Below are 13,413 nucleotides of genomic sequence, written 5' to 3'. Positions count from 1 at the left end.
CAAACCATTGAGTGAATGTATCATTATCTGGAGGTTTATGGAGGTTGTCTGTCTGTATGAATGTCCATCTGTGTGTCACATATACATTTTGACATATCTCTAGAGAATCGCTTATCCAGTCTTCAGGAAAGTTATTGAGAGTTTGAGAGCAAACTGTATGGAGGCATCTGTCAGTGTGTCTGTATGTACTGTCTGTCTAACTTACATTTTTAAATGTGGTTACAGGAAGTCATGCTGATCTCCTAGTCCATCAGATTGATAGCTCTAAGTTTGTATTGGGAATGACAAATTAAGTATATTTGACCAAGAGGTTAATGCTTACCAGAGGCCAGTACATGTGAGAACAAATCTTGTCAATCTGTCTATCAACTTCATACGACGCGAGGCATTCCCTTCAAAGCACAGAACTGGGAATGTTTTTTTTTTTTTTTTTTTAGAACAACCCTGTAATTAGAAATCCGCAGATTCTGTTCAATTCCACTTAGAAGATTCACCTGCAACAATACTGTATCGCAACTGTAACTGCAGTTTGATATAACTATTCAATTTTGCCTGCAGTTGTCAAGCAGGGTACAATAGGCCCTCAGGGCAGGTACAGTGTTGGTCGGTCAGTTTCTCACATAAAACAAAATCACACCAAAGAGACATTTTGGAAAATATACTGGCACCTTTTACTAGTTTATAATTATATCCTATATCCTGTTCTACGAAGCAAGTCAAATACATCATTATTAGAAACATAAAATTACATAAAGCAGGCCTAGATAAAATACAGTTATGTTTCTACCATCTAAACAAAGCCAAGAGGCATATTCAATCAAAGAATTACAGCACCCGCATTATTTCTCTTTTCTGTGGCACTATTCATTCCAAAAAGAAAATGTGTTAAACTGTATTAGAGGAAAATTTGATTGAATAATGCCATTAAAAGACATCAAGAAACTTTATTTCCTAGTTCTAAACTTACATTCAGTTGTATTGTAATGTACTGTACAGTTTTAAGACAAATATGTATTTGTTTAAATGATTTAATATGTACAAATAATGCCTGCACCATCAATTAAACATAAGTCACTAAACTGAGAAAATGTAATCTAACTTCATTTGTTGGCACATAAATGTTTCTAAGGTTAGTATGGTGATGAAGTGTGGTGGTCTTCTGAATGGAAAGCAATTCAGAGCTTCTATGAAGACCATCATAGAGTGCTAACCAAGGGTGTAAAATCAACCCCATTTCCTCACCTCTTATCAGCAATAGCAGCATTATCACACAGGCCACCTCTATTTGTGTTTAAGATCTTTTTGTTCTTTTGGTCTTTATACTTTAGCTGGGGACATAAAGCATTTTCAAGAACAGTGCTGTAGATACAAGTCTGTGCCTGATTGCAGTTAGAGTAGGAATATGGATTTAAAATTCTTGTCTAGCACTACTTTAGCAAATCTGACTTAAGATAATGCCTCCATCTCAATGGGGTTTTCCTGGTTCTAAAACCATAACACGGTTCATTTTTTTTGCAGTTCATTTTTGGTGCTCTATTTACAGAATGATAGTGTTCTGCAATTAAGGTTTTTTTTTAAGCAGAAATTTGTTGCTGCATAGTAAGCTTGGCAATCTCTGATCTAAGCTGAAAAACCGATACAGAATCATGCAGAACATACGCCATAGGATTAAACAGGTAAGAAATGTAATATTTGTAAAAGATTAAATGTTCTATTATTATTATTATTATTATTATTATTATTATTATTATTATTATTATTATTTAATAAATCTGTGTTTAAGTGGCTTTCACCTGGGTTCATTAGCTGCTCTTCAGTTCTTGTTACCTGCCATAGGTATATGCAGATTAGTGGTGGTTTCAATTTCTTTTAACAGACATATGAGCCAGCACCATCTAGTGATGTGCTCATTTGGAAGAAGTTTTCCTTTGTTTTGCTGGCAATACCACACTGAATTCTTGTAGTGTTTCTAAATTGTTTGGCAATACGCTGCTGTACACTAGAGGGCGCTGGAGCTTACTAATATATATAAAGACACAGCAATGTACGTAACATGTTGGATATTACTGGCATGTAATATACACTACTCTCCACTGGGATGCAGGGCGTATATTTAAGGTGTCGGCTACTTAATTTAGAGTTCCAAAATAATAAATTCCCCTGTCCTTTATCACAAACCGGTCCCCTAGTCCGATACATTACTGCGTACTGTTGTTTTTCTATATACGTCTGTCGTTGTAAAATATGTGCTGTCTGATCCTGAGTTTCTTGCTAATAAAAGGCTAAAGAAAGAGAGTCTGCTGATCCGGTTTCATTATAGTCGTTCATATCTGGTTGTGCAACACAGTGTCGTTCACAGTTGTTCACCAGCTAATTCAGCCTCTGTCGTCCCAGTGAAATAAGATGTGGTGGATCAGGGCAGATGTTTTCATTGCCCTGTGTGAGGACAAACTGATGTTTGATGAGGCCTGACTGGTCCCTGAGATTGGTGAATTTGCGTCTGTGAGGCAAGCATACAAAACCATGTTAAAAGTCTGGTAGTCATTTGTATTGATCAAAAATGAAACCCAACTAATTTTCTTTATTTTCTCAAAATTAATTAAATGCTAGGCTGTAAATTGGTCTCCTGTGGTACTTCTATTTACAATTTTACTATTTCTTAATCTTAGAAGTATTATCATTGATGATGTATTGACAGATTTAATTACATTGGGACATACAATAAAAATCATTCACATTAAGGTCTGTGAAAAATCAGCTTTCGAAAAAGACATTTAAATCTGCCACTCTTTAGACACACACATTAAATACACACTTCCCTTTTTATGGTAGAAAACTGCCTTCGAATTCTGCATTGTTGATCATGTTAATACAATGTTTATTTTAAAGCGCGTTTATCACTATAACATTATCACCGTGCTGTTATATCTGTGTGAGTACACTATACACTCATTGTGATCCATTCAACATACTTACCAGTACTGTGAAGTTACAGTGGTAGTGCTGTTGGCATCTGATACCTTCCTTGGCTTTCTTTTGGCTATAGAAATACAAAAGATAAGATTTATTTTTGGATGTATCAATCTGATTCGGCTCGGTTTCCTATGTTTAAATGTTCTTTTCTAAACCTCTACTGTACATAATCTACTGCAGCCAACATCTGTTAGGAATGTGGTTCCTGGACTCTGTGCCTCAGATTCTACCCCACACTGTAATAAATGTGTAACTCAGCCAATCTTGTGCCCAAACCTGTTGGGAAATGGGTGCTGAACTGCTGTAGGTATTCAATACCAACTGTTACCATTGATACCAAATGTTTCTCAATCAAAACTTGCTATCAGTCCAATTACATTAATGCATGGTCTGTAAACACTTAACAGACACATTGCTACTAACATGACTTTTAATGTCATTTTAAACATGGTCATTTATTAAGGTTGATAGGATCATATATGGCTCGTTGCCCCCTCTGTCAGACAGCATTTCAGTGTGGTAACTCCTGGAAACGCAATCAAAGGTCTTTACATACACTTTGATAAGAAATACGTGCAGCTAACTTCAAAGATAAAGCCCTTGCACTTGGATCATGGACTCATTTAGATATACAGATTGAGTAAACCAGTACATATGTTCGGACTTACTAAAGAATGTTTGGGGATTTCTTATAAAAGTGTACTGTGCTAAACGGTCTAATGAAACATGGTCAAAGCAAGGTAAAGAACAAAGAATTATAGAGAAAGCAGGGTGCTGAATCGCTGTGATGGACGTTGTTACATTTCAATGGAAACATTTAGGTAGACTGTGTGAAGGTAAACAGTGTAAACTGTTTTATCAATGGACAGAAAAAAGATTTTAGCAGTACATATTAATATGTGAATCTTTGTTCAACATAAAACGTTGGACGTACCCTACCAATCTTGCCTTATTTTACATTTTTATATAACCCAGAGAAATCAGAACCCCATACTTATTGACACTCTAAGTCCACAATGATAAATGCTTACAAATGATCTCAAATCCCACATTCCACATATTCTAGTTTCTGGATACACCCATCCAAGGTGAATCTTACCTTGTGAGTTTTTAATCATGCATTTCATCACAATGATAAACAAAATGAGAAAGGCCACTGCCCCGAGGCCACATATAATAATTATCAAAAGAGAACTATCTGTTTGAAAAAGAAATAAAGAATTAGACAAAGTAAGGAACAAATATTCCTGCAGCTACAGCTCCTTCTTGTTTAAAATACTGTAACAGAAATAACCAGACACTTTTGGAACAACATGCCTTTATCATAAAAAAATAAAACAAAAACAACAATAATAATAATATAATAGCTTCAAATTCGAATTGCTTTTTATTTGATTTTTTTACATGTGGATTTGTAATATGGCAGAGCGGTTCTGGCTTCTGTTGTTCCCTATTGAGGTATCAGTTTTCTCAAATCTGTCTTTACCTGGTTTTGAGCTTGTCTGGAGGACTGTAATTCCTCATTTCATTCCAACCTTGAAAGTCCATGTGATTTGAATGGAATAATGAAGGCTGTTCAGTACAAGCACTTTGGATTTTTCAGACCTGCTCAAGCACCTCAAAGCCAGGTAAAGACACTTATTCTTTAACTTGTTGGTTTTGTTTACATTATACCATTTTGGATTATCTTCAGCAGCACAATACACTAAAACAAAATGTCCCCCTGGGCCTTGCTTCACACTCTGTATGTCACAGACTGACTTGGATATGAAGGTTGTTGCTTTCACACAGGTGCAGCAGGTAATGTGGAAAACTTGTTTGTAGATAATGTAGCCTTTTAAAGCATAGCCACTACATCGGCATATAGCCACATTCTCAATTCCCTTTCAATAATGTATACCCAGCAGCTGTTCATATGACCAGTCTTACCTGTAACTGTAATGTCTATTTTATTAGATGTGCTGTCCCCACAGCTTCTGCTTGCAGTACAGTAGTAGGATCCAGTGCTGTTTTTCAACACCTTTGTAATGGTCAGATTAGTGCTTTGGGTTCTTTTGAAGAGTACGGCGTCTTTAAACCAGAGAACTTCCTGAACTTCATGATCAGTAATACAGATCAGGGTGATATTATCCATGTCGTTGACAGCCAGTGATGTGGCATTAATAATAACATTGAAAGTAGAACCTTACAGAAAAAAAAATAAAAAAATAATAATTTTAGCCAAACCACACACACTATTTATTAATCGCAGAAGGAAAGACATAAGTAGGAATTAGACATAAGTAGTGCGCTTTGTTTTTCCTTTTAAATTGTGCTTCTAGTGTTGTATGCACAGGGTTATATCTATACACAGGATAAGATGTACAGGAACTTTGACACATCTGTAACTGTGATTATGAGCACTAACCAGCTTGTTTGGTAATTTGATTGAATAGGGCCATAGAACATGTGGGGAAAAAAAAAAAAAACATCTTCAAGATAAGTGCATCCCTTAATTAATAAGCAGTAATATATAGAGTATATATGTATGATGGGACCTCCTTTGAAGGATTTCAATAAACAGAATTAATAAAAGTACAATAATGACACTAAGTTAACACATACACTCACTTCACTTGTAGTCATTGTAAACTTCCTTTAATTAATTAACTTCAGCTATCCTGGCAGTACTTACAGTTTATGGTGATGTTTATCTTATTCGATGCACAAAAATTTGTAGCAGTACAAAAGTAGGACCGAACTTTTGTGAGGATCAGATTATTGCTTTGGGTTCTGTTGACCAGTATTCCATCGTCTTTAAACCAGCTCGTTCCGGGGACCTCTTTATGAGTTGAATAGGTCAGGCTGATATTGTCACCCTCATCAACAGTTGTATTTGATGCTTCAATATGCGCATCTGCAAAGAAAAGATTCAAACAAAATGTTTGTTGTATGCAAGTTTAAGTGATCTATTTGGGACCCCCTTTTGAAGTGACTTTGGTCTGACACAACCCAATTATTGAAATATTTTCTGACTAATAAATGATTTGTTAAATCTAGCTTTTTATTAAATAAAAAAGGAAATATGAGGAATAAAGCAAAAAAAATGTTGTTTATAAGAGACCAGCTGCAATGACCTGTTGCCATTACGTATAGTACAAGTCTGTTTGTTTCGCGACTTCAACTGTGATGCAAATTTCATCAAGGGCTATAGTATAGCTGCATGGACTAAAACTGGACTGACGTTTTATTCAGATTTCATGTGATTAAAGACTGGCTTTCCAAAGTGGCTCACGACCGCATGGTGTGCAGGGTGAATAGTACAGTCAGGAGGATGCCAGTTTTGCGTCTTGGCAGTGCAGTTGCTGTTTTTGCAGGGGGCGGGGGGGTTCAATGGATGGCCACTGACCTTCAGTTTGCTTGAGCTGCTGTGGGAAGTTATTGTAATAAGGGAACATTCTAAATTGGAGATAAAAATAATCGGGCATTTTAAATCAAATAAAAAAAAACTCACTAATGCACTAATGACACATCAGGGAAGTCACCAGATGTAATACAAATAACTAGGTGACAGCAGTTCCATTGTATTCACTAATGCTGTGTGTCATCAATGTGGTCTGGTACACAAATTAGTTCACACACAAAAAGTGATATATAAACATACTGCTATGCAAATGTCTTATCTGCAGTTGAAGTTGAACTTGGTTTTAGATCTATCATTTTAGATTGTTTGATCGAGACTCTGTGGGTGACTCTCTAGTGCACTGGGGTTTGAGATCTGTATAAATCACTGCAGGAATTAAAAAAAAAAAAAATGCATAACAGCAATTGCTGTGTTACCTGTTTGCCAAAGTGAGGGCAATAATCTTTACACTCTCAGTGCGGAAGAGCAGCCATTTTGAAAAGCGCTTTGAAACAGACTTTAAAGTTATAAGTGTAAAAAGTTGTCAGGATGTTAACAATGAAAAGAAAAATTACCGGTACGTTATTTAAAAAGTTGTAGCAACACCTGGGGACTTGTAATGCTATATTTTTCAGAACCCTGCTACTTTCTCTAAGGTATGACGATTAGTAAATAATACCAAAATACACTCCAGGAATATATTAACATGTTTTTGAAAGCTAAAATAAAGGAAATGAGAATTAAATGGTGTCTTTTCTGTTGACTGAATGTACAATACAAAGCTCAGTTTCAGTATAATGAAAGTATATTTGCTAAATATTTAAAAGTGCAAACTTCCTTCAAACCAGGCTGTCCTTTTTAAAAAGCCTATAGTTGCCAGCACTTTATTATAATTCAGCAGAACAGAAAACAACATACCTCCAAAACAGGAAAACAAATCTTCCTTATAAACGAAATGTTCACTTTTATTAATTTCTGTGTTTGGTTCCTTCAGGCAAATTGTTTTGCATGTTTCTGAAACTGAAAAAAAGAAAAAAAAAATCTTTGAAATGAGTAAACCCTAGTTGGGTCACCTGGAAAACATTGCATGCATAGAATGAAACACATACAACTTTCAGTGAAGTTCTCTGGTTCATGTTCACAGCAGTAATATTTCTTCCCACCCATGACATTTAAATGGTCTTCATCTCCTGTGTGATTGCAGTATTGTGGGTTCAGACTACATTGAAGACCAGAGATTTGTGTTCCACTGCCTGTTAAACAAATCCAGTAACAAACCTCTCAAATCATCTTAGCGTAAAAAAAGTCTTTCATAGTGACATTAAAAGGAGTTCTAACCAAGATATAAAAATAATAATAATAATCTATTATTATTTATTTCTAAGCAGATGCCCTTATCCAGGGCGACTTACAATTGTTACAAGATATCACATTATTTTTACATACAATTAACCATTTATACAGTTTTTACTGGAGCAATCTAGGCAAAGTACCTTGCTCAAGGGTACAGCAGCAGTGTCCCCCACCTGGGATTGAACCCACAACCCTCTGGTCAAGAGTCCAGAGCCCTACCACTACTCCACATTACAACTATATGCGTTTTATAAAATCTAATAAAATATTTAAAATACAATCCAATTAAAGTCAAGCAGAGAAGCATCTTGGCTTGTGGCTTCATTAGTAGAAGATCATTATAAATCTAGGAGTGTTTTTAAAGATATGGATGACGGTGAGTTTATGGTGAGTTAATTTCTTTTATTGAACTATGTGCTGAGAATACTATATGTGCAGATACCCAGTTTCAAAGTAATTTCCTTGAGACTTGTTTTTAATTAATTAATTTTATTAATAAAATGAATCCAAACAATCCTATTAGTGCATGTGTTAATTGCCATACAGAGGCCATAAACTGAAAATATGTCTCAAAACTAGCAAATGCAACGGATTCATCACCTACACATGAGCTACTGCTGTGCATCCTGGGATATACATTTCTTTGTCAAGTTTAATCAGGGGTTGAATGTTGAGCAGGACTATAATCCTACAATTCAGACAGAGACAACTACATTGTAAGGAAACAAGCAACAGGAGATCAAAATTATTTTATATCAAAAGGGGGAGATGAATAATCGCAGATAAAATGAGTGATTTTAGATAGTATGATCATGATGGCTGGGCCTATATTACATCACACTGTCAGATTGTTATTGATTCATAATTGTGTAAACAAGGGCAAACAAGGAAGCGCTTGGTTTGTGTTGAGTAATTAACACATTTTATTCTATGAATTAATCCCTAACAACATTGAGTCACAGAACCTCTGGCAGTGTTTACAAGAAACACATCACTTTTCTATTACTGTATGTCTTGTATTCCATATTGAAGCAATGTTTTTCAACGCAATCCCAATTGTTTTGATATTTGTATCCACACATCATATTATTTATTATTGTTATTTATTTCTTAGCAGACGCCTTTATTTTTACATACAATTACCAATTTATACAGTTGGGTTTTTACTGGAGCAATCTAGGTAAAGTACCTTGCTCAGGGGTACAACAGCAGTGTCCCCCACCAGGGATTGAACCCATGCCCCTCAGGTCAAGAGTCCAGAGCCCTAACCACTACTCCACACTGCTGCCCTCATAGGTAAATCAACTAGGGAATTATTTGTTCTCCACTTTTACTCGACAGTGTATCCAGTTCACACTCCCTCCTGCAACAGTGCTGGTGCTCTGATTGAAAACTGGAAACTGTTTCACAGCTTTGTTGCAAGAGGGAGTGTGATCCAGATACACTGTGATGTTTCAAATTTCAAAAGATTCGGTAATATGCGATATGGACAACATGGGACACAGCAAAGGTAACAATACATTTGTTGTAAACACTGCAGTGTGTTCTGTAATACTTTAAAGGGAATTCCTCAGAAAATCCAAATATCAACACACCCCTAATATGTACCCTGTACCTTGTAACTGAAAGTGTTCTACTCTTAGGATCTGAATGGGTTCATATTCTTTTTGATGAACTCATGGTTTTCTTTTTCCATTTTGAAAAGTCTTAGTTTGTGTCCTTTCATTTTTCATCCAGCTTATCAGCTATCTTATTCTGTTTTCTTTTTCAGATCAACTTTTATTATCTCTCAAACCCCGTTCAGCCCCCATGTTGTGTTCTTGTTGTGTGTCTACAGGGTGAGAACTTGTTGTCCATGGTGTCATTAGGGAACATCTACACATTCTTAGACTTCCTAGCAAGGAATCGGTAAGAAACTATGTTCACATTACACCTCTCCTTCAGGTAAATCTGAGCCATGAACAATTGTCATTTGCTTAATGTTGTTATCCTGGATAAACCACTCATCTTTTATAGGAGTGCATTTAACTGGATCTAACTGGGATACCTTTGAAACATCATGACATCTGTTAATAGTGCAATAATTTGGCATTGCCACGAGACAAAACTTTTGTCGACTTGACTTTTTGTAAGTTGCACCTTATATTTTGATTGAGTGTATTGAATAAGTAAAAATTGATATGTTGGCCCAGAGATTAAAGTTTTTATTGGACCAGCATAGAATTTGAAAATGTACAAGCTTTCAATACCACATACAGACGTGCTCAAATTTGTTGGTACCCCTCCACAAAAAACGAAGAATGCACAATTTTCTCTGAAATAACTTGAAACTGACAAAAGTAATTGGCATCCACCATTGTTTATTCCATATTTAATAGAAATCAGACTTTGTTTTTGATTTTTTATTCAACATAATATTGTAAATAAGAAAACAAATCAAAATGGCATGGACAAAAATGATGGGACCGCTAACCTAATATTTTGTTGCACAACCTTTAGAGGCAATCACTGCAATCAAACGTTTTCTGTAGCTATCAATGAGACTTCTGCACCTGTTAACAGGTAGTTTGGCCCACTCTTCCTGAGCAAACTGCTCCAGCTGTCTCAGGTTTGATGGGTGCCTTCTCCAGACTGCAAGTTTCAGCTCTTTCCATAGATGTTCGATAGGATTCAGATCAGGACTCATAGAAGGCCACTTCAGAATAGTCCAATGTTTTGTTCTTATCCATTCTTGGATGCTTTTAGCTGTGTGTTTTGGGTCATTATCCTGTTGGAGGACCCATGACCTGTGACTGAGACAGAGCTTTCTGACACTGGGCAGTACGTTTCGCTCCAGAATGCCTTGATAGTCTTGAGATTTCATTGTGCCCTGCACAGATTCAAGGCACCCTGTGCCAGGCGCAGCAAAGCAGCCCCAAAACATAACCGAGCCTCCTCCATGTTTCACTGTAGGTATGGTGTTCTTTTCTTTGAAAGCTTCATTTTTTCATCTGTGAACATAGAGCTGATGTGACTTGCCAAAAAGCTCCAGTTTTGACTCATCTGTCCAAAGGACATTCTCCCAGAAGGATTGTGGCTTGTCAATATGCATTTTAGCATATTCCAGTCTGGCTTTTTTATGTTTTTCTTTCAAAAGTGGAGTCCTCCTGGGTCTTCTTCCATGGAGCCCACTTTCGCTCAAAAAGCGACGGATGGTGCGATCAGAAACTGACGTACCTTCACCTTGGAGTTCAGCTTGTATCTCTTTGGCAGTTATCCTTGGTTCTTTTTCTACCATTCGCACTATCCTTCTGTTCAATCTGGTGTCGCTTTTCCTCTTGTGGCCGCGCCCAGGGAGGTTGGCTACAGTTCCATGGAGCTTAAACCTCTTAATAATATTTGCAATTGTTGTCACAGGAACATCAAGCTGCTTGGAGATGGTCTTGTAGGCTTTACCTTTACCATGCTTGTCTATTATTTTCTTTCTGATCTCCTCAGACAACTCTCTCCTTTGCTTTCCCTGGTCCATGTTCAGTGTGGTGCACACAATGATACCAAACAGCACAGTGACTACTGTTCTCCATTTAAATAGGCTGAATGACTGATTACAAGATTGGAGATATGTGTGATACTAATTAAAGAAACTAATTAGTTTGAAATATCACTATAATCCAATTATTTATTATCTTTTCTAAGGGGTACCAACAAATGTGTCCAGGCCATTTTAGAATATCTTTGTAGAATAAGCAATAATTCATCTCTTTTCACAGCAGCTTTGCTTTATTCTATGACATACCAAAGGCATGCAAGTATACATGATAAAATAGCTTTAAATTTCATCACTTTTCAGGAGGAATGAAGCATTATTTCAATGAGCTGTAAGGGTTCCAACAAATTTGAGCACGTCTGTAGGTCCTTTGAGAAGACGTAGATGATTTAACCTGGGAAAAAACCCCATTCAGGCATTGTGTTTAACAGAGTCTGACTAGCCTGTTCAAATTGTACAGGTTTATTGTTTTGTTAATTTTAAAAGCACCATTAAAAGCCACTTACCAATGCATAGAAGCAAAGCAGTTATATAAATAATATCTTCATTCATTGTTGAAACTTTAGAACTGAAAGAAAATCAATATAAAATATAATCATGCTCATCAAACACAATTGATGCATACATGAATTCATCCTTACACACACACAAATAACAGTTAAAACAATTCAAGTAACCAGCTACAGTCATATAGGTAAATAGTTCAGGTGATGTTTTTGACAAATATGCAAAATAATTCTGAATTTCCCTAAATTGCACACGCTTCTGGCTATTGCAAAATAATTTCTTTTGACGACAATGACAATCAGTTACACAAAACAACCCCAATCCAGCATCTAAATACCAGCAAAAACAGCTCTTTGTGTAGCATGGTTATGAAAATCAAACCTCAAATAGTGCATGTGAAACACCAGCACATGTCTGTGTGTAAAAATCTGGAAAATGCCAGAGAGGGTTTAAATGATGACAGGTTTTAGAATGGAATAAATCCCTACTTAATTAATAATAATAATAATAATAATAATAATAATCATAATAATAATAATAATAATAATAATAATAATAATAATAATAAATACTATTAAATAATAATTCCATCTTCCATTACTTAACACATTTAATAATGCATTTAGAATTCATGTTATTGTACTTACTCTAGCACCAGCCTCTATCTAATTAATCATCAACGGTACATTACAAATGTTGACCGTATTAACATTATAATATATCAAGCATTAAAATTTTTGCACACATATTCATAAATACACCATGCATTTAAGTAATACTTGCCTGCTATTGCTACTTCCTCGAATGAGTTACACTTCAAGTCAACAAGGCTGAAGGGTGAAATTACTGTTCATAAACAATGGACAGTGGACCTGTACTGCTCTAAAATTAAAATGGACACATCAATGCAAATGCATTATGGAAATCAATCTCCTACAGAGAGTGGCACCAAGCTGTCATATTACAGTAAATAAGATGCAAATCTGTATTTTTTTTTTCTTAAAACAGAAGGGAAGTTGATGCTGGTGGAGTATAATGTTCACAACAAGCAATGTAAATGTACCACAATATATACAGCCAGACCTATTCAGCTTTTATTAAAAGTGCAAGGAAAACAGTGAGCCTTGTTGCCTAAGTTAGATAGCTTCATTGTTAGGCATCTCAGAAGAATGGAGACATCTGTCAGATTGTCTATAGCAGAACCTCCTGGGCTTGGATCCAGCTTAATTCACAAGTGAAATGTGTTTCGTGGAACCAGCTTAGCATTCATCAACATTACTGCATCCACATCACAACCTATTCACTCAGTTGTATTGTTTTATTTTTCATTTCTTTACTAATATAAAACAGTATATAACCAATGCAACCAACAGGCTCCCAAAAAATATACAACATATATATATATATATATATATATATATATATATATATATATATATATATAATCATATGGTAACAAAACATGATAGAAACAACATTTCGATGCACACAGATCAAGAATTATTTTACATTTATATATATATATATATATATATATTTGTAGTATTTTTTTTTTATTTTCTTTCAAACTCAATTGTTGCTCCCTTTCTTTTACATTTTATGATTGACAATCCTGAAGTGTAGGATTATTGCATTTTCTGCAGACCTTTTACATTTCTTGTAAATTCGTTAA

The 13,413-nt window shown here is 35.5% G+C and overlaps 1 protein-coding gene across 3 annotated transcripts; it reads right to left on the bottom strand.

Annotated features, from left to right (window-relative positions):
• Nucleotides 1–690: 690 nt before the first annotated feature.
• Nucleotides 691–13,070, bottom strand: LOC117412772 (sialoadhesin-like). 3 transcript variants are annotated; one of them, XR_009308222.1, is made up of 6 exons: nt 11,741–13,070; nt 7,274–7,375; nt 5,648–5,869; nt 4,903–5,157; nt 2,977–4,171; nt 691–2,500 (listed from the first exon to the last, which is right to left on the bottom strand). XR_009308222.1 is itself a non-coding variant. In XM_058996759.1 (6 exons), coding segments are annotated over exons 1-6 (702 nt in total). In that variant the 5' UTR covers nt 7,523–7,602; the 3' UTR covers nt 691–2,499. The 3 variants fall into 3 exon arrangements, 2 of the variants coding, with proteins under 2 accessions (XP_058852742.1, XP_058852741.1); XM_058996759.1 differs by lacking the exon at nt 11,741–13,070 and adding an exon at nt 7,465–7,602 and having other exon boundaries at nt 2,977–3,040; XM_058996758.1 differs by lacking the exons at nt 691–2,500; nt 2,977–4,171; nt 11,741–13,070 and adding an exon at nt 7,465–7,602 and having other exon boundaries at nt 4,469–5,157.
• Nucleotides 13,071–13,413: the final 343 nt, after the last annotated feature.

Source organism: Acipenser ruthenus, chromosome 23 (genome assembly GCF_902713425.1).
Source record: "Acipenser ruthenus chromosome 23, fAciRut3.2 maternal haplotype, whole genome shotgun sequence".
In the NCBI taxonomy this organism is placed as follows: Eukaryota; Metazoa; Chordata; class Actinopteri; order Acipenseriformes; family Acipenseridae; genus Acipenser; species Acipenser ruthenus.
The sequence above is the reverse complement of the archived record's forward strand: the minus strand, read 5'-3'. Positions and strand labels throughout refer to the sequence as shown.